This window comes from Chiloscyllium plagiosum, chromosome 4, assembly GCF_004010195.1.
Source record: "Chiloscyllium plagiosum isolate BGI_BamShark_2017 chromosome 4, ASM401019v2, whole genome shotgun sequence".
In the NCBI taxonomy this organism is placed as follows: Eukaryota; Metazoa; Chordata; class Chondrichthyes; order Orectolobiformes; family Hemiscylliidae; genus Chiloscyllium; species Chiloscyllium plagiosum.
Window position 1 is genome coordinate 107,676,110 of NC_057713.1, and position 21,824 is coordinate 107,697,933.

Here is a 21,824-nt window from a genome sequence, read left to right on the forward strand (position 1 = left end):
AAAGCAAGATTTGCATTCACTCATTAAAACAAATAAAATATGTCTTATGAAATGCTTTTACACAATTTTCTCCTTTGAAGGCAGTCCCTCAGGACTGAGGATAATTTTCTTCCGCTGTTGTCTCCTGAGGTGATTATACAGTCCAATATTGGATCCACAACATTGCCACAGGTGGAGTTTTCCAACGTGGGTGGAATGCTCAGGTTTTTACACGCTCTGTTTACTTTTTGCCTTGTTTTCCATCTGGGCCTGTTGGAGATGCTCAAAATGATTGGCTACTTCATAGATACTTCTCCAAATTAGATGGTCTTGGACGGGAGATTCCGATGAATCAGTGGAAATATTACATTTCTTTCAGAGAAGATTTCAGGACATCCTGAGGGAGTCATTTGAGGAAGATATTTTCAAAAACATTCAATGTGCCAGACAGCAAGAATACCACTCAATTGATTTTATCTCTTTTCTTTAAGAACTAAGAAGAGCTAAGAATGGAGTGGCACTCACGATGATCACGGAAGTGATGAACACTCTCGTTTGAGGAAGCACCTTGAGGATCTCCACAATTGTCACTCAGCCCTCTATGTGAGTGAATTTGACTGCACTCCATCATCTGTCACCATCTCAGAGCAGCCCCAACATGAGATTGAAAAGATCATCCAACAGCTGAGAATCAACAATGCTGACATTGCAAAAGAAATCCCTGCTTAAATACTATTATATCCTGAAGAAGCCGTCTTGACCTGAGCAATTGCCACATCCATGACAACGTTTGCTGGCTAGTTCATTATACATGTCTAAAATACATCTTTTTTTCCGAATTTACACCCAGTCCATAAAAGCAGAATGAATAAATTACAAATTTTGCTATGGGCAATTGGGCATTTTCAGCTACATACCCAGAGATATCGAAGTGATGAAGCAGTTACAGAACAGATTTGCTAGCCTGTTGCCCGATATCAGGATGTATAAATCTGACTAAGGGGTTGGTGGGTGTCCTGGGAAATGGGACAGTTTCCGTTAGAACAGAGGAGATGGAGATACCATTTTAAACACCGGGTTTGACAAGCCAAGAGGATCATCTTAGCAAATCCTGTGGAACAGGTCCATTGAACTGTCTACCTTGTCTTTTCTTATGTCCCAAGCACCTAGGGTTGTTTTTTATCTGTCTGCATTTGTATATAGGGGAGTTTTATAAGGCTTATTAGAATTTTAATGAGTAGTTATATGTAAGTGGTTCGTAATTGTTTAACTGTAGCAGGAATCTAGTTACTTGTTATAAATAGCAGTTCTTAAGTACAGAAACTTGGTCCATGATTTGTTAGTCAGGGTCTAAAAATTAGGTAAATTGAGAAACTTTGAGTATTCTTCTAAAATCTTTAACTTTTGTAACAACCCCAGGAATAGTGAGACTTGATTTCCAGCCAGGCTTTCCTAGTGAGGTGTAACAAAAAGACTAATCTTTTGCTGGTGCAAAAGTGACAGGAGGTTTATTCATGTCATAAATGTTTGAGTGCAGTATTTTTCCATTCATTCATTCATTTAAAGTCATAGAAATGTATAGCATGGAAACAGACTCTTCGGTCCAATTCGTCCATGCCGATCAGATATCCCAACCCAATTTAGTCCCACTTGCCAGCACCTGGCCCATATCCTCCAAACCCTTCCAATTCATATACCCATCCAGATGCCTTTTAAATGTTACAATTGTACTAACCTCCACCACTTCCTCTGGCAGCCCATTTCCACACTCACACCACCCTCTGCGTGAAAAAGTTGCCCCTTAGGACCCTTTTATATCTTTCCCCTCTCACCCTAAATGTATGCTGTCTAGTTCTGGATGCCCCCCACCCCAGTGAAGAGACCTTATCTATTTACCCTATCCATGCCCCTCACGATTTTATAAACCTCTATAAGGTCACCCCTCAGCCTCCAACACTCCAGGAAAACAGCTCCAGTCTATTCAACCTCTCCCCATATACAGCTCAAATCCTCCAACCCTGGCAAGATCCTTGTAAATCTATTCTGAATCCTTTCAAGTTTCACAACATCCTTCCGATAGAAAGGAGACCAGAATTGTATGAAATATTCCAAAAGTGGCCTAACCAATGTTTTGTATGGCCGCAACATGACCTCCCAACTCCTGTACGCAATACTTTGACCAATAAAGGAAAGCATACCAAACGCCTTCTTCACTACCCCTATTTACTTGTGACTCTACTTTCAAGGAGCTATGAACCCGCACTCCAAGGTCTCTGTTCAGCAACACTCCCTTGGACCTTACCATTAAGTGTATAAGTCCTGCTAAGATTTGCTTTCCAAAAAAGCAGCACCTCGCATTTACCTAAATTAAACTCCATCTGCCACTCCTCAGCCCGTTGACCCATCTGATCAAAATCCCGTTGTAATCTGAGATAAGCTTCTTCGTTGTCCACTACACCTCCAATTTTGGTGTAATCTGCAAATTTACTAACTATACCCCTTATGCTCGCATCCAAATCATTTATATAAATGACAAAGAGTAATGGACCCAGCAGCGATCCGTTGGTCACAGGCCTCCAATCTGAAAAACAACCTCCACCACCACCCTCTATCTTCTACCATTGAGCCAGTTCTGTATCCAAATGGCTAGTTCTCCCTGTATTCCATGAGATCTAATCTCGCCTTCCACCAACCAACCCTCACATAAACTGCATCATCCGACGACATTTCCGCCACCTCCAAACGGACCCCACCACCAGGGATATATTTTCCTTCCCACCCCTTTCCACTTTCTGCAAAGATAGTTCCCTCTGTGACTACCTGGTCAGGTACACGCTCCCCAGCATTCCACCATCCCCTACTGGCACCTTCCCCTGCCACCGCAGGAATTACAAATTTTCGCACACGGCTCCCCCCCCACCTCCATCCAAGGCCCCAAAGGAGCCTTCCATATCCATCAAAGTTTCACCTGCATATCCACCAATGCCATTTATTGTATCCGTTACTCCCAATGTGGTCTCCTCTGCATTGGGGAGACTGGATGCCTCCTCGCAGGGCGCTTTAGGGAACATCTCCGGGACATGCGCAACAATCAACCCCACCGCCCCGTGGCCCAACATTTCAACTTCCCCTCCCACTCTGCTGAGGAGATGCAGGTCCTGGGCCTCCTCCACCGCCACTCTCTCACCACCCGATGCCTGGAGGAAGAATGCCTCATCTTCTGTCTCGGAACACTTCAACCCCAGGGCAACTTCACCAGTTTCCTCATTTTCCCTCCCCCAACCTTACCCCAGTTCCAACCTTCCACCTCAGCACCATCCTCATGACGTGTCCTACCTGCCAATCTTCCTTCCCACCTATCTGCTCCACCTTCCTCTCTGACCTATCACCTTCATCCACACCCCCATCCAATTATTGTACTCTTTGCTACCTTCACCACAACCCCACTCCCCCTCCCATTTATCTTTCCACCCTGGAGACTCCCTGCCTTCATTCATGATGAAGGGCTTTTGCCCGAAACGTTGATTTTCTTGCTCCTCGGATGCTGCCTGACCTGCTGTGCTTTTCCAGCACCACTCTAATCGAGAGTCTGATTTTCAGCATCTGCTGTCCTCCCTTTTGCCTATATGAATGGGAAGAGTTTAGAGGGATATGGGCCAAATGCTGGCAAATGGGACTAGAGTAGGTTGGGATATCTGGTCGGCATGGACGAGTTGGACCGAAGTGTAAGTTTCCATGCTGGACATCTCAATGACATGACCTCTTCTTCTCACTGGAAGGAGGAGGGCATGCCAGTGGATCTTCAAACTGCTACACTGTAACTTTTACACAATGTCACGCTTATTGTTGATACGTCACATTACAGAAACATCAAGATCCCCATCTGTTGTTCTCCTTGCATACAGAAACCAAACTCTCAACAGTATTCTGCTTGGTGGGTAACATTGAATCAGTTCCCTCTGCTCTTACACAGCAGTAACCTCCTTTTGTAAAGCTTTAAACACGGCTGTTTCTGCAAGACAGTGGGGCTGTGGTTAGCATTGCTGCCTCACAGTGCCAGGAACCCAGGTTCGATTTCAATCTCAAAATGTCTGTGTAGAGTTTGCACATTCTCCCCATGTCTGCGTGGGTTTCCTCCCACAATCCAAAGACTTTCTAATTAGGTGAATTGGCTATGCTAAATTGCGAGGAGAAAGTGAGGACTGCAGATGTTGGAGATCAGAGCTGAAAATGTGTTGCTGGAAAAGCGCAGCATCCAAGGAGCAGGAAAATCAACGTTTCGGGCAGCCTGAAACGTCGATTCTCCTGCTCCTTGGATGCTGTGTGACCTGCTGTGCTTTTCCAGCAACACATTTTCAGCTATGCTAAATTGCCCCTAGTGTCCAGGGATGTGTAGGTTAGGTGTATTAGTCAGGACCGAAAATGTGATTCCTGAAGAAGGGCTTATGCCCGAAACGTCGATTCTCCTGATCCCTGGATGCTGCCTGACCTGCTGCGCTGTTCCAGCAACACATTTTCGGCTCTGATCTCCGGCATCTGCAGACCTCACTTTCTCCTGTATTAGTCAGGAGTAAATGTAAGGGAATGGGTCTGGCTGGGTCACTCTTTGGGGGGTCGGTGTGGACTTGTAAGGCCAAATGGCCTGTTTCCACACTGTAGGGATTCTATGATCTATGATGTAAAATAGTCACTCCACCCCAATGTTACTCTCCAAATGGAAATTGTGTTACGTAGGTTGGTTTCCATACTGCGGTGTTTTTTCTGCAATTCTGTTTGAGTCAAAGGTCCATTTCAAAACATGTAAAGTTGTGTTGATAACAAATTATTAAAGTCGATTGTAGATTTTCTTTCATTTACAATAGTTGAATTGACAAATAGAGATGTTATCTCATTATTAAATATTAAAGATATACTCATTGACTTATGCAAATAACCATGCATGTCACATCATCACTGCGTCAGTCAGTATTATGTAGGGTAACTGGAGAATTTTATTCGATGAAACTCTCGCATTGGAGTTTAGAAAGAATCATTATTTCAAACTTCTGGGAAACTAACACTCTGACTTAGTGTTCAGCTGGTACCTGCGTTAAAAAAATCTTCCCGATTCAATATCGATAACTTGAACAATAATGGCCGGTTTGTAAATGCCATTTATTGGCCGTGTGCCGGATAGCTCTTCGCTAAATAGGATACCGCCACTAGCCGCTTCTCCCTTTGATTTTTCAAACGGGAAGCATTCGCGAGCTCGAGCACGCGAGCAGATGGAGCCGATTGTTGCGTCAGGAGCGGTCCCCCCGGCGCGCGTGCGTATGCGCCGCTGCGTGAGGTGGGTGAACAGGGCGGATGTGGGGATGGGCCTGTTGCCATGGGGGGTGGGCGTAGGGACTCGGCAATTGCTAGTGCGGTACGCGCCCCTCTTTATTTATGATTCGTTTTAGGGACGAATTACGAAGTTGAAAGGGGGGAGTTGCAAGGGTTGGGAGGGGTTAGATGATATCCCGTGTCAGGAGTGACTGCTGCGACTCCAGTCGCTTAACGGAAGAGCGGGGGTGAAAAGAGTGGAAGGAGTGAGGAGTAAAAGGCCTGGGACCAGGGCGAAGGACTGGCCACTCGACTGAGATCTGTCAAGGGTGGATAACAGCAGCAAACTCCCGTGTAATCCATTCTGAACCTGCAGGGAGGTGTACAGTGCGTCACCTGAAGTTCGGGCAGGGAGAGGAGGAAAGAGATTGCCGATTGTAACTTTGTGAGAGCCTCCGGCCCTGTTCAGATATGGAGCCTGAATGCAGCTTGGAGTATTTCTCGGAGCAGGTGGCTCAAAGGGATGTTAGTCGGCGGCTGCAAGTGGGCCAGGAGCTGATCGATTACTTGGGTGACCCCAGGAAATCTACGGACGTGGATCATGACCAAAAGCGGATGCTGGACGATATCGTCGATGAGCTAACGGGATGGGTGAACTCCAGCAACTTCAAGGTAAGAGAAGGCGGAGTCCAGTGAGGCTGGTGAAGTGATTCCCCTTCACCCTTTCGACTCCGATCCATCATCCGGTCCCTCCTCCTCTTTCTTCATATTGTAGTGGAATCCTTGCCACAGAATCCGGCAAGAAACTCAGCTGTTTTGAGGCTGGGCTTACTTGTGGCAGTAGGCGGAACATCGTCTGTGATCTGTAGTCATTGTCGGAATAATTGTCCCCACAGATTGACTTGAAGAGCATTTTAACAAATGTGCAAATAGCCGCCAGGCGTTTCCCGATGTTGGTCAGCAGATTGCACGGTCTCTGAAATTCATCAGGGACCTCTGACATCACTAAGATCCATTTGCGATCCATGGGGAAGAGAAACGTACAAACGTTTTTATTGATTCACTGCTATAGTTGAGTTGGCAAGTTGCAATGCTTTCGACTTCCTCGAATCGGTATCCCTGATATGCTGCAGCATCTGGTAGCATGCAGAATGTTGTGACATCTTTTTTGATGGTGGTATCCCTAAATGTTTGCAGCAGTATCCTGTGACGTGCAAAGTGTTGCACTGTGACTTGAGTTGGGGGATTCTGCCAGTATTTGCACCACTGTTCTGACATCAATTTTATTCTGCCGTCAACTAATTTTATTTAGCTACAGTGAGTTAATTTTATTTCACAGCATGAATAAATATCAGCCCTTTAGCGAGTTTCTTTTTCTGATGTGTTTAGATGGAATATTGTACTGGCAAGTTCAATGAAAAGTCATCAGAAAGCAGACTGTTGATTGTTGTGGAGGTTTTGCAGCGTTAAAACAGTGATACTTTTGGGCGTGTCGATGGAAAGCGATACTTAAAAAGATGCAAACAGCGAAATTGTAGTTGTCTGTCAGGCTTTGTTTTGCTTGAAATTTAAATTTTTGAGCTGGTCGTTAACAGGACCCGAAGATTTGTAGTTGACTGCCAAGTTGACCTTTTTTTTAATTTTTTTTTTCTTTTCCACCAAAGCAAAAATGTTCGATGTCTTCCTAACATAGAAGTTCGGCAATTGCTGTTTGTATGCTTAATGAAGAGTCACAGTATTTAATAGTGGATCTTTGTACTTGCCTTTTAGCTATTTCAACGTAAATGCGTCAATAAGTTTTTTTTTAATGTCAATGTAAACTACTTTTTTCCGATTTAAATGATTCTTTCGCCTGATAATTGTCAGTCTACTTTGCCAAACTTGCAAGACATTTTGGGAAGTAAAGTGAAACTGCCGAAGCTTGTGTCCCTTTAATTTTGTTGTAAAGGCTTACTTGTTTACTTATGTTACTTTAAATAGTTTGGCTATGTAGTGCATGAAATGCTCAAGCGTGCTGTGCTGTTGATCAGTATGAAATGATTTACTCTCTAGTTGAAAGGATTTCTCTTTAATTTCCCTCTAAAGCTTATGTCAATTAATTTGAATGTGAGATCCAAGTTATTGGATCTTTTGAAGAAAAATGGGTTTTAGGTGAGCTCTAATCTAAAACAACTCCATCAAATTTCCCATCAGGCTTCTTTGTTTCAGAGAAAATAATTCCTGCCTATACAGACTTTTCTCATAGCTAAAACTTTTACAGTTGTGGTTGCGTCCTTTAAATCTCCTGTGCACCCACTTGAATGTGATCACATCACATCCTTCCTTCAATGTGATGACCAGAATTCCCTGCAATGCTTGAGCTGTCATCTAGTTTAGTGTTTTTGTACCATTGAAGCAGAACCTCCCAGTTGTTATATTTAATGCCTTGGCTAATAAAAGATTCCACTAACTTCTTAAACCAGCTTCCTCGCTTCAAGTATCTGTGGGCATGCAGTTGTAGGTCCTTTTTTTTTTGTTCCTGTCTCTCTTTCAGAATTATGCTATTGTCTTCATATATGTTTGTCCTCCTTGAGGTTTACCTCTGGGTTTTTTCAGATTGAATTATGTATGCCATTTTTCTGTCTATTTGATCTGTTCATTGATTCCTTCCACAACTTTTGAGCTTTTTTCTACCTCTGAAACACATGGATGATTTTTATCTCTTTTTGGAGATCTCTTAATCATTTTAATTTTAATTTTTTATGCTATTTGCCAACTGTTCAGTCTTGTGGGACCCCACACGAAACAATCTTCATCTCTCAAAAACTCTGAATGATTATTGCCCTTTGCTTCCTGCCACGACACCAATTTTGAACCAACTTTCGCTTGGATCCGCCTCAGGCAACTGTCTGTGTGGAGTTTGCACATTCTCCCTGTGTCTACGTGGGTTTCCTCCCACAGTCCAAAAATGTGCAGGTTAGGTGAATTGGCCATGCTAAATTACCCGTCTGTGGTGAAAGGGTTAAAATGAGTCTGAGTGAGTTGCTTTTCGGAGGGTCAGTGTGGACTTGTTGGGCCGAACAGCCCGTTTCCACACTGTAAGTAATCTATGAGAATTTTTTAAAACACCGTCGTGTTGGGTGAAGGAGTAATGAGTCTGAGTGAGTTGCTTTTCGGAGGGTCAGTGTGGACTTGTTGGGCCGAACAGCCCGTTTCCACACTGTAAGTAATCTAATCTAATCTAATCCCATGGGTTTTGCTTTACTGAGAAGTCTATCATGAAGCCTTGTGAAAAACACCTTGCTCTAGTCCATGAAGAGTCCTGAAGTGCTACCCTTAACCCAACCCTTTCTGATTTGTTGATTCAAAACATTTAAAAAAGAGTAATAATGAACTGTTTGGCCCCTTTAGCCCATTTCACCAAGCAAGTGATCATGACTGATATGATCGTGATCTTAATGCACTTTCATCCTGGTCACCGAAATTAAAATAACTATTCAATTTCACCTTGGGAAAAATTCAATAATCCCAGTGTCTACTGATCATTGAGAGTGAAAGAATTCCATTAAGTAACATAACAATTCTACATCTTAAATCTTTCTAAGCACTTGCCCTGCTCAGAGGTTAGCTTGATGGACTTACATTTACTCAATTTAACTCTTTCTCCCTGTTGTTTTTTGTTCTTGTACTAGTACAAAATTACCAATTGTCTTGCCTTTTGGTAGTATATCTGTAGCCAGTGAAGTTTAGAAAATGGTCACAGCTTCCACTATTTTTCCTCCCTTGAGGCTTTCAGGATTGGTGATAGGCATTGGTTTGCAATGGGAGAATTTTAGAAGAGTCAGTAAACAGCATTAACTTGCTTTCAAGGGGTCAGGAATATTTTGCTTAGGGAAATAAACCTATAGTTAAAATCATTTTGTTTCCATTCACAGAATTTAGTTAAAACTGGATACTTAAGAAAAGAGTTAGTTCAGAACAGTTGACAAATAGGTGGTCTCAGTGTAAGGAATTTAAGTTTGAGAGTTCCAGACCAGATATGTTAGGTTAGAACCTGGAAGGTGTATTCGAAGTTGAGAAAGTCTAAGCTCAGTAATGCAAATACTCATTGGAAAGGCTTTCAAACTTGCAACCAGAATTTGAAAGCTGCAGTTAAATTGAACATTATAGGTGTGATCAAGAAAGGAATTCTCACTGGTTTGAGTTCTGTAAAGAGATCCAATTGGAATAGATGAAATATTGTGTTTTGAAAAATTTCAACTTGTGACATGTAAATCAGCTTGGATTTTTGTTAGTCCTTTTTTTTTTACCTTTGCGTAATAAGCTTGTTCTGTTTTATGGTTTAAAATCAGATCTGCAGCATGTGTGCTTGGGTTTCTATGAAAGACCACCTCATTAAATTAGAAACAAAATGATATCAGTATAGATTTCAGTCTGGGATCCGACATCCTGTAATAACATAAGCTGGGATTGTAACAGTAATACCTCTAAGGTAGATGAGCCCATACAAGACTTTACCTGCCTTGAACTGCTTAATGTTCCATCCAATAGCTGTGTTAGAAACTACCATCCAAAGCCAAAACCAGCTGGAGAAGCAGTCAACCTTTTCATCTTGCTTGCTGAAGAGAACCTTGCAAGACAGAAATTGTCGTGCATGAGAAAAGGAATCCCTCGAACAGTTGGTCATTCTGGGCAGTCAAAAGACGGCCAATTTGACTTCACCTGAAAACTATATTTCTTCTGTGCACAATCTCAGCACATTTCCATATGAAAGTCCAAGCTGTGATTATTCTCCTGAATGACTGTTTGTGTGTTTGTTTGAAATTTGCATGAGCCTTTGCTCAGGTTCTTTGATGCCATAATAGGTAAAGTGTGGTCTCTGTGTCTAAGGCAGTGGGTCTCCCCTTTGGAGTTGAGTTCCTTTGTCCATGTTTTGATCAAAGGTGTAATGAGTTCAGACACTACTTATGCCTCATGGAATTCAAACTGTGAGCAGGTTATTGCTGAGTACACATCTCTTGATCATGTCTTATATGATACCCTTCATGACTTTACCAGTGAGAGAGTTAACTGATATAGCAGCAGTTAGCAAGGTTGGATTTACCCTACTATTCTTGGACAGTACATATATGAGCATTTTTACGGATTGGGTAGATATAAATATTGCAGCTGTACTTGCCCAGTTTGGGCACATCTAGTTCTGGAGCACAAATTTTTGGTACCTTGGTGGAATGTTGTTAGGCTCTATTTCCTTGATAGTATTCTGAGCCTTCAGCTGTTTTCTTGATGTCACATGGAGTGAATTGATTAATATCTGTGAAGTTGGCTGAGATACACTTCTTCTCAGTTCTAGCTGAGAATGTTTGCAAGTGGTTTAAGCTTGTTTATCAGATCTTGAGTCTCTACTGCAGCTTTAAACAAATCTGACGTTGGGATGACTCCACTTGGAGTAAAAATGTTATCCTAAGATCTTAAAACTTTCAATATGACCAGGGAGAAGGGTTGAGGATTGCTTAGTGTCTGGTAATGTGTTCTGGGTCTCTTCAAGTTTGCTTCTTGACATCTTTTAAGGTAATTGATACTGACGAGGATCAGCTAGGATAAATGACCTGTTTCTTTCCATGACTTTTGTATGGGCTGACTGATCAGCTTGGATAGTGGATTGGAGTGGGGTGCCGCAGGGTTCAGTACTCCAGTCCCAACTATTTACAATCTATAACAATGACTTGGATGTAGAGATTGAAGGTACTATCGCCAACTACAGGTGACACTAAAATAGATGGGAAAGTAAGTTGCAATGAAGAAATAAGTTTACAAATGGATGCAGATAGGCTAGGTGAATGGGCCAAAATTTGGCAGTTGAAGTTTAATGTGGAACGAGAAATTGTGTATTTTGGTCAAAAGAATAGAAAGGAATAGTCTATAAAAGTGTGGAAGTATTGTTGAAACTGTATAAGACACAAGTGAGACTGGATAATTTTGGTCCCATTACTTGAGGAGGGATGTGGTTGCATGAGAAGGCATTTTGAGAGGATTCACTGGATTTGATTCCAGAGATGAAAGGTTTGTCTTCTGGAGAGAGATTGAGCTGTTTAGGTCTGTACTTCTGAAGTTCAGAAGAATGAGGAAACCTAGTTGAGATATACAAGATCCTAAAGAGAGATTGACAAAATCAGTGTTGAAAGATTATTTCTTCTTGTGGAGTGGGGTAGATTTTGGGACATTTGGGGGGATAGATTTTTAATTAATAATGGATTGAAGGGTTATGGGGATCGAGCAGGAAAATGGAGTTGAGGCCAAGATGGGATTAGCCATGATCACATCGCCGAGGCTGATTTGCCTACTCTTGCTTTTAGTTCTTATGTAGAGTAGATTAGATTAGATTAGATTACTGACAGTGTGGAAACAGGCCTTCGGCCCAACAAGTCCACACCGACCCGTCAAAGCGCAACCCACCCATACACCTACATTTACCCCTTACCTAACTCTACGGGCAATTTAGCATGGCCAATTCACCTGACCGGCACATCTTTGGACTGTGGGAGGAAACCGGAGCACCCGGAGGAAATCCACACAGACACGGGGAGAACGTGCAAACTCCACACAGTCAATCGCCTGAGGCGGGAATTGAACCCGGGTCTCAGGCGCTGTGAGGCAGCAGTGCTAACCACTGTGCCACCGTGCCGCCCATAAGATCACAATCTGACATGATCATCTTTCTGATAAACTCTTATTATTCTTTGCCTTTATGATCCAAGTTAAAAATCTCACAACACCAGGTTATAGTCCAATAGGTTTCCTTGGAAGCACTAGCGTTTGGAGCGCTGGTCCTTCATCAGATGTTGTGGAGTAAAAGACCATAAGGCACAGAATTTATGATCCAATATTCTGGAACCTCTGTGCATATTCCTCTAGCTTTGTGTCTCTCGCAAACTGAGAGATTACTTTGTCTGTTTGTCAGTGCTTCCCAAGCTATTTCCTGCTGTGGGTTCAATTAATATCTTAAGGCTTCCTATGATCCTGGGTGAAGGTTTGTTGATCTAATTAGGGTTGAAAACTGCACTTTGCAGTATTTTAATAATGACTTGCCTTGGTGATAAAAGCTTGTGGGTTGCATCAGTCGACTTCATCAAATAAAATGTATGATGTAATGTAACAATAATGAATATTATTGTATCATACAAAAAAGAATACACTCAGAGCCTTGATCTTTTTTTATTTTGTAATTGCAGGTTACATTACTTGCTCTTGATGTTATAGCAGCACTTGTGGATCGCATTAAAGATCGCTTTAAGCCCTATTTTGGAACAGGTGAGTAAACCACCATATTGACTTTGCGATTTGTTTTTTTTTTAAAAGCATCCCAAAGGGCTTGTCGTGCAGAAACCAATTGCACGAGTTGATAAAGGGTGTTGCTACCATTTTTTTCCCCATTTGTACTTTTTCAGTTGACAATTCATTAAATTGCATCTGCCAACGGGCCGCCTTTCCACCAACCTAAGTCATCCTAAGTTTATCACTGTCCTTTATGCAGATCACAGTACTTTCAAGTGTTATGCCATCTGTAAATTTTGAAATTGTTTTGTGCATCTCTGACTAGGTCGGTATTACATACATCAAGAAAGTGGTTCTAATACCAATGTTTTGGGAATCTGTAATAGAATTTCACCAGACCCAAAAAAAAAGCTGCTCTGCCCTATTTTGTTGTGTCACCTCAAATTTCCTAACCATGTGGCTGCTGTTACTTTTATTTAGTCATAGCTGTACAGTATGGAAATAGATCCTTCGGTCCACCTCATCCATGGAGACCAGATATCCTGAATTAGTCTAGCCCCATTTGCCAGCTTTTGGTTCATACCCCTTGAAACCTTTCCTATTCACGTACCCATCCAGATGCCTTTTAAATGTTGTAATTGTACCAGTCTTCACCACTTCCTTTGGCAGCTCATTCAGTACATGTGAAAACATTGCCCCTTAGGTTCCTCTAAATGTTTTCCCCCCTCACCCTAAACCTATGCCCTTTAGGTTTGGACTCCCCCACTCTAGGCAAAAGGCCTTGGTTATTCATCCTTCCATGCCCCTTATGATTTTATAAACCTCTATAAAGTCTCCCCTCAGTCTCCAACGCTCCAGAGAAAATAGCTCCAGCCGATTTCAGTCTCTATAACTGAAACCCTCCTCCCCTGGCAGCATTCTTTTCTGAATTCATTGAAGTTACACAACATCCCTCCCGTAGGAGGGAGACCAGAATTAAACACAGTATTCCAAAAGTGGCTGAATCAATGTCTTATACCACTGGCTGAAATATGACCTCCCAACCCCTATACTCAATACACTAACTGATCAAACCAAGTGTACCAATGCTGCCTTCAGTACCCTGTCTAACTGCAAATCCATTTTCAAGGAACTGTGAACCTGCATGGCAAGATCTCTTTGTTCAGCAACACTCCCCAGGACGTTAAGTATATACGTTCTGCCTTGATTTGCCCAACCAACATGTAGCACTTCTCATCACCTGAGTTTTAAGACATCCAGCAGCGTCATCTCTGTAACATCTTTCCAGATGTTGCTGTTTATTTTACCAAATTTCCTAGCTTCTCTATCCTTATTCACAGAAAACATTGATGCAAAATACTCTCTTAGTATCTCCTTGTCTCCTGTGGTTCCACACTTTGGCGGCCTTGCTGATCTTTAAGGGGCCCTGTTCTCTCCCTAATTACTCATTTGTCCTTCATGTATTTGTAGAAACTCTTTGGATTCTCCTTAACCCTATTTGCTAAAGCTATTGCATGCCCCCTTTTTTTGACTTTCTGATTTCCTGAAGTATACTTGTACTGCCCTTGTACTCATCTAGGTATTCACTCAATCCCTGTTGTCACTCAATTCTTGCTTCCTTCTGTTTCTTGACCAGAATCTTCTCCATTTCTCCGGTCACCCATTCCCTACACCTACCAGCCTTGACCTTCATTCTAACAGGAACATACCGCCTCTGGACTTTAATCTCATTTTGAAGCCGTCCCTTTACCTTTGAATACTGCCCCCGTCAACTTTTGAAAGTTCTTGCCTCATACATCAAAATTGGCCTTGTTCCAGTTTAGAACTTTAAGTTTTCGTATCAAGTCTAGCCTTTTCCATCACTGTTTTAAAACTAATAGAATTATAATCACTTGTCTCAAAGTGTTCCCCCCGCGACACCTACCATTACCACCCTATATTCTTTAATCAGCTTTGACTTTCTTGACCAATCTATTGTGGTGCTTTCTCAAATAACTTTGTAAGTCTCTGTGTATCATAACTGCATTGCTCCAATCAATCCTTTCTGTTAGTTCACCAAAATACTCAAGCGAGTTAGTTAAAAGCCGTTTGCTGTTAAATACGTGCTTTTCCTTAATTATTCCATACTGGACCAAGTGGCTGTTAAATTTGTCTTGGATTATTCTTGATAAAAACTTCCTCACAACAGTGTTTATTTTTCACCATTGAATAAAAGGTAAAACAATTGCACATCCTCAGTCCTTGGACACTGCCCTTGTATTAAAGGAGTATTTGAAAATTATAGTCAATGCTTCAGCATTTCTCCCCTTTTCCTCAATAATTTTAGCGCCATCTCAGCCAATCCTGGTGACTTAGCAGTTCTCAAGTACAACCACCTCTGTCTTCATCCATTGACATCCTCTCCAGTATTTCAACTACCATCTTTTATTTTGAGGAGTGATATTGATTCTAGTGGTGGTAAGTGGACTGCAGGCTGAGAAGTAGATGCATTGGTTTTAGTTTTCCAAATACCCTTGATTGAAAAATAGTGACCTGACCACTTTATTATGGAAATGAGGGGCACAAAGCAGGAAACTACAGGCTGGTTAGCTCACCATCTATTAGCAGCAAAGTGTTAGATTCTGCTTTTTATAGTAGGATACTTAGGAAAATTGTACAACAGTTTGGCAGAGTCAACATTGTTTGGTGAAAGGAAAACTGTGTTTGACTAGTTTGCTCGCTACTTCCTCAAAGAATACTAACAATGTGAGCAAAAGAACACGAGTAGAATCATAGAATTTTTCAGGACAAGGAGGTCATTTGACCTATTACATCTATACTGGCTCCGGAAAGAGCTCCCCAGCAAATCCCATTCTCCAGTCTTGTCTCTGTCGTCCTCAATTAATCACTTCCAAACACCTACCCAGTTCTTCTTTGAAATCGCCTATGAAATCCACCACCACCACTCTTCTTGGCAGTATATTCCAAATTCTGAGGAAAGAAATTTCAGAATAAGAAGAATCCCTACAGTATGGAAACAGACTTTTCGGCCCAACTAGTCCAATCACACCCCCCGAAGAGTAACCCACCCAGAAGCATTCCCCAACCTTATTACTCTACATTTACCCCTGACTAATGCATCAAACCTACACATCCCTGGACACTCTGGGCAATTTAGCACGGCCAATTCACCTAACCTGCACATCTTTGGATTGTGGGAGAAAACCAGAGCACCCAGAAGGTACACACACCCACAAGGCTGGAATTGAACCTGGGTCTCTGGTGCTGTGAGGCAGCAGTGCTAATCACTGAGCAATCTCACTCTGATCTCTGCTGACGATCTTAAAATTGTGACTAATAGTTATTGACATTCCAACTGGTACACACAGAATATTTTTCTTCACCTTGTCAAAATTATTCATAATTTTGAACACCTCAAGAAGGTCATCTCTTAATTTTCTCTGCTACAAATAGAAAATGTGCAATTTCTCTAACCTTGTATCTAAAATCTCTCACTCCTGGTATGATTCTAGTAAATTTTCTTTGCGCTCTGTCCAGGGCTTTAGCATCCCAAGTGTCCAGAGCTAAACACCATATTCTAACTATGGTCTGATTTGTAAAGGTGCAGCATCACTTCCTTTTATTCTCCTCCTCTGTATTTAAAAGCACAAGGATAAGCTCCCTGAATGATTTTTTTTTTGTAAAAAGTGATAAGTAAATGTTAATACTGAAAAATGTAACAAAAACAAATCTTCAAAAGCCAAAATCTGTAGACTATGCAATTTTAAGTTGAGTCAGTTTTTTTTTCTTTGCCTCAAGATTAAGCTGCCATCCTTTTACATAAGCAAAAAAGTGTTTCTAACCAAGAGTGCATGTTTGACACCTGACACTACTTCAGAAATCTGTTCAACTTTCTCTGAATGTTTACAAAAGCATCCCTTCCCAGATAATCTGTATTGCCTTCTTCCCTTTTCTGTCTTCAGTTGGTGCCACCTCCAAGGACAGATCTGTGAAAGAGATTTGCTACATCCCCCTGGTGTGACAGGAGGCATCATTTCTGCTTCATGTTTACTTGACACAAATGGGCCAATGGCCCTATTTGACAGTGTTTGGCCTTAATATTGATATGTTATTGGGCCTTAAACCTGACTGAGTGGCATGATATTCATTTCAAAGTTTGTTACTGTAGTACTTGAATCAATTGATGCCATTTTGGTGTCACTTCTTCCTCATGCTGAGGCTATACTTCATGCGTAGCTTTCTGACTTGGGATCATGTCCCATAATGCATTACTGCCTGTGCCCTGAACCAGGGAATATCCACCACAGCATGATGGAACTGCCACTGACACATCTGCCATTGAGCCAGTATCCCCCTTGAGAGTCTAACATCAGCCCCAGGACTCATCATCTACACTGGACTAAACGTAGCATCCTTTTTTTTCCACTGGGACAGCACACCATTTCCTGCATGAATCTGCAGTTCTGATAATGTTCCAGAGAGAGAGAACTAAAAATCACATCGACCAACTGTTGCCCAAGAGGAAGGTGAAGAAGGTCCCACTGAATAGTGACCTGAACAGATAGTGGACGCTATGTTGGCCAGCAAGAAGAGACACTATGTACCCCCCAAAAGATGACACCAGGCAGTGACCACAGCTTGGTCAGGGACAAGTGCCAGCCCCAGCAGGCAGTCCAGACCCCATAGAGCAACGGCCCATGGGCAGTGTCCTCTCTGGCTGCATCTCAGAGGGAAAATACTCCAGGAAGTTCTATGGGCAGAATTTAAAAGTTTTATTTTTTTCAACTTTATTTCAGGAGTTAACTAATTTATTAATGCTGGCATTTAGCTATTCAAAGTACTCTTTCTTCTGCTTGATGGTAGTGATAGAGTTCAAGATATGCCCGGCCAAAAGATTGCACGTTGTAATGTATTGATTCTGCTGTAGCTGATAACACATGCATTCTGGAGATTTGTTAAACTTTGGTCTGATTGCACCTTGTTTTAACCATGTGCAAAATCTGTTAGTTGCTCCATTAATTTTTTTTCTGATTGTTATAATTATTTGCCAAGGCTGCTGTTTACTTATTTTAAATTATATTATCACCTGTATATGCCTTTTATAGGGACCCCATTACCCATGATCATCCTTTTTCTGTTACGCCAGACCCGCGAGCTCATGCCATTATGTTATGCACAAGCTATGTATTGTGCCAGTTTTTTTCCTTTTGAGCACCCCTCATTGTTCATCTATGGTTTTATCCATAAAGTGTTCTTCCCAGTCTTTTGTGATTGAAATCTGGTTCCAGTTATCATAGAGGCATAGGCGTACAGCTCGGAAACAGATGCCGACCAGATATCCCAACCCAATCTAGTCCCACCTGCGAGCACCCTCCGAACCCTTCCTATTCATATACCCATCCAGATGCCTTTTAAATGCAGCAGTTGTACTAGCCTCCACCACTTACTCTGGCATGTCAGTCCATGCACCTACCGCCCTCGGCATGAAAAAGTTGCCCCTTTAGGTCTCTTTTAAATCTTTCCCCTCTCATCCTAAATCTATGCCCTCTAGTTAGTCATAAGCCAGTGTAGAAAAAAAGAGTCCATATTAGTTTTAATGATGAGTAATGGGCAACACTGAACCAACAGGGAGGATAACATGAAAAATTTCAGTATTAGGTGTGAGAAAGACAGATTGAGTTCTGAACACATCTTCATTCAAGTCTAAGAAGATGGAACGAACCGAGAATCTCATTTGCTTTGTTCCTGTCCAGATTTGCTGTGAAGCACAAAAATCTGGTGCTTTAAAAAAATTCTGATTTTGTGATTGAACAAAAATAATTTTGTGATTACAAGCCTAGTCAAAAAAACCAGCAGTCGAAGTATTTGCCACTTCCCCAAGCATTATAAGATGGAAACACTGAGGAATCTTGCTGGTATCAAGAGACTTTGGTTACTGCTGTAAGTACTAACTGGGGTATCCAGATTAAATTGATCACTTTTGCCTCAGATGCTTCTTTTTCTCATGTCATTGCCATCCAGTGTTTTTATGATTTTGCAGCAGAATTTCTGAAATCGTTGTTGAAAGGTAAAACTACAGAATATGCAACATTGACATTTTGTGTGTAAACTTAAAGTTCAAATTGGATTCATGTGTTATTAACACATCACCTATGTCTGTATACTTTAGGTTTTCTCCTCGAATTTTTGATTTTTGTTCATGTTAAAAAGGCTGTTTATGTACCTGTCCTCTGGCTCACATGTACAGCATATGAATGCTGGTTGCATGCTAAGCATGCCATTGCTTTCTACTCTACATTTTTGTGATTTGTAATATGCATATATCTTGAATATGATTTATAATGTAGATTTACAAAAGCATGAACTACATGCAGTAAATTATTAATTCATAGGTACTGATACCTGCATTGCCCTAGAGGAATGTCCTTCATGCTACTTCATTAAATTCTATTTCATGTACTACGTAACAGTCCAATTAACGTAATGTTTTTTGCAAGATTGGGCAAGCCTGTCTCAAGTAGATTCATGTGGTCCTCCAGAGCTTAGCTGAAGTAGAAAATTGTACCAAATCAAAGGGGAGTTTGCAACTTTTCAGAGATGCTTCTGCCATTCCTCTTAAGTGAATTCATAGAATCCCGATCATGTAGAAACAGGCCATTCAGCCCAACAAGTCCACACTGACTCTCTGAAGAGCACCCTACCTCCCCCAGTAACCCTGCATTTCCTATGGCTGATCCACACATCCCTGGACGCTATGGGTAATTTAGCATGGCTAATCAATCTAACTTGCACATCTTTGGACTGTGGGAGGAAACCCATGCAGACACTGACGGAATGTGCAAACTCCACATAGAGTAGAATTGAACCTGGGGTCCCTGATGCTGTGAGGTTATGATTCACACATGTATTGGGACATAATTTTACACCACAGGGAGGAAACCCATGCAGACACTGACGGAATGTGCAAACTCCACATAGAGTAGAATTGAACCTGGGGTCCCTGATGCTGTGAGGCAGCAGTGCTAACCACTGAGTCACCATTGTTGCTCTAAGAGCGTGGAACGTTTCAGTTGTTGATGAAGACTTGAAGAAATGGTCAATATGTGGATTCAACCCATGATCTTGCCTTTATTATCACCACTCTCTTAACAACTGAAATATAGGCTGACTTTGATGTGATTCTTTTTGTTTTCAGGTGTGTTTCTAAAGTCCCCAAAATATATTGTTGCGTTTCTTTTCCCCATATGGTCACCCAATTTTTGTAAGTCAAATGTTTTACTGTTGTTTGTTTGAGAGTGCTGCACCCTTTAACGACAATTGGGTGTACCCAGCACAGTGCAACTTGTTTCATGATTTTACTGATAAGTCAAAGACCATTCTTGGGCACTGCCTTGATGTGTTACATTAGTCAATTTGTCAACTTGCATGTGAGTATTAACAATCTATGTAACTTAATTGCTGTCTGATCATCAAGCTATTGTTGTGATGCACTTGGGCGCACTGATTCTCAAACCCCATTGCTCTTGGGATCTCCACAAAGGTTAATGGAATCATGCACAGTTCCTGTCTTACATGTGTGATTGAATCAGGTTGACGTAAAACACTGACCAGGATCATGTACTTGACAAGAACTCTTTATTACAAATAAAGTAAATTCTGATGGAATATAACATAAATACACTTTGTTGTTAGTAACAATCCCAAGCCATGGCACCTTAATGGGGTTAACACTTGAAGAAGCAAGTACCATTTCAACAGCTATCAGTAATTTTAACAGTAATCTTCTAACTTTTCAAGGTTTAGTTTTGTTTGTTTGGTTTGTCAGTTGTAAGTGTGTAGCTTTAAGATCTTGAATTCTTACATTTTGCTTAAGATCTGTGTGGAAATGTAAATCTAAATAAAGAGAATGCTGCCATAACCGTAACATCTGCAAAGATTGGTTATTCATGCTTGCATTATTTCCCACAGTGGTTCCAGCACTTGTAGATCGTTTAGGTGATACCAAAGATCAAGTCAGAGAGCAAACACAAAATCTTCTTATCAGGATAATGGATCAGGCTGTATCACCCCAGGTATGTTTCTTGGGTTTCGTGCTATTGGTAAACATTGGAGTAGTAACTTTTATTTCAGGTTCTAAAATATTTTCACATTCTGATGAAAATTATGCAGATTATTGTAGCCTTTTCTGTGATCTGTTAGAATTCCAGTATTTTTTCAAACAAGCACGGAAATGAGAAGTTCTGAGACAGGCAAGTTTTACAACATGTCTTAGTGGAGCAAAACCTTCTCTGCAACTTATCAATGATTGGTGTTAATCATTGCCCAGGTAGTCCTAGTTGTCGAAGTCAACAACAGAGAAAAATTGAGGATGATGTGTGTATAAAAATTGGGGAGAAGAGCTTTGATGTAATTTTTAAAATTAGCTCAAATAGAAAGGAGGTTGAGTGGCTTGGCAAGCTTACAAAGAGATAAATATCCTGGGCCAGATGAAATATATTCAACACTTTAGTGAGGCAGGAAGGAAATAGCATGGGAATGCCAATAACTTTGAGTTCCTCTCTGGCTGCACGAGAGGTGCCAGAGGATTGGAGAACAGCCTATGTGGCACATTATTCAAGAAGGGATAAATCAGGAATGTACAAGCCAGTTGGTCTGACCTCAGTGGTGGGGAAACTATTAGAAGCAATTCTGAGGGACCGAATTGGAGAGGCCGGGATTAATCAAGAAAAGTCAGCATGGTTTTGTTAAGGAAGGGTCATGTCTAATGAAATTGATTTGAATTTTTTAGAGGTTAAAGGGGGCCCAGATCCTTGCACTTAAAAGAAGGTGTAAGGTGCTTATGCTTGGAGCTTTTTACTTAAATTGGTAAGACAGTGTCTCTAATGTTCCAGAAAAATGTTGAGTCAGGTTGTAAATGTTATAGTTCGTATTGGCCATTTAGCTGCAGTATAAACAGGAGATGCATTGGCCGAGTGGTATTATTCTCAAACTATTAATCTAGAGACAGAGGTAGTATTCAGGGGACTGGGTTCAAATCCTGCCATAGCAGACAGTGGAAATTAAATTCAATAAAAATAAAAATCTGGAATTCAATTTTAAAAAAAAAAAAATCTGGAGTCTAATGATGGCCATCTTTGATTGTTGGAAAAACCCATCTGATTTGCTGATATCCTTTAGGGAAGAAAATTGCCATCCCTACTTGGTCAGGCCTTCAACTGGTTGACTTTTAACTGCCTCCTTGGCATTCGGGGATGGGCAATAATGCTGCATTAGCTAGTGATGCCCTC

The 21,824-nt window shown here is 41.4% G+C and overlaps 1 protein-coding gene across 26 annotated transcripts in view; it reads left to right on the forward strand.

Moving 5' to 3' along the window:
- The first annotated feature begins 5,331 nt into the window (after positions 1–5,331).
- The window catches only part of clasp2 (cytoplasmic linker associated protein 2), a 320,784-nt gene continuing 304,291 nt past the window's right edge, over positions 5,332–21,824 (forward strand). For 8 of the 26 annotated variants that reach the window (XM_043688860.1, XM_043688862.1, XM_043688866.1 and 5 more), the window contains exons 1-3: positions 5,345–5,955; positions 12,495–12,573; positions 20,506–20,609. In XM_043688860.1, the coding sequence (XP_043544795.1) occupies positions 5,755–5,955; positions 12,495–12,573; positions 20,506–20,609 (384 nt within the window). In that variant the 5' untranslated portion in view covers positions 5,345–5,754. Of the gene's footprint in view, positions 5,956–12,494; positions 12,574–20,505; positions 20,610–21,824 lie in introns of all 26 variants that reach the window. The other 18 variants (XM_043688861.1, XM_043688864.1, XM_043688871.1 and 15 more) reach the window with 7 other exon arrangements.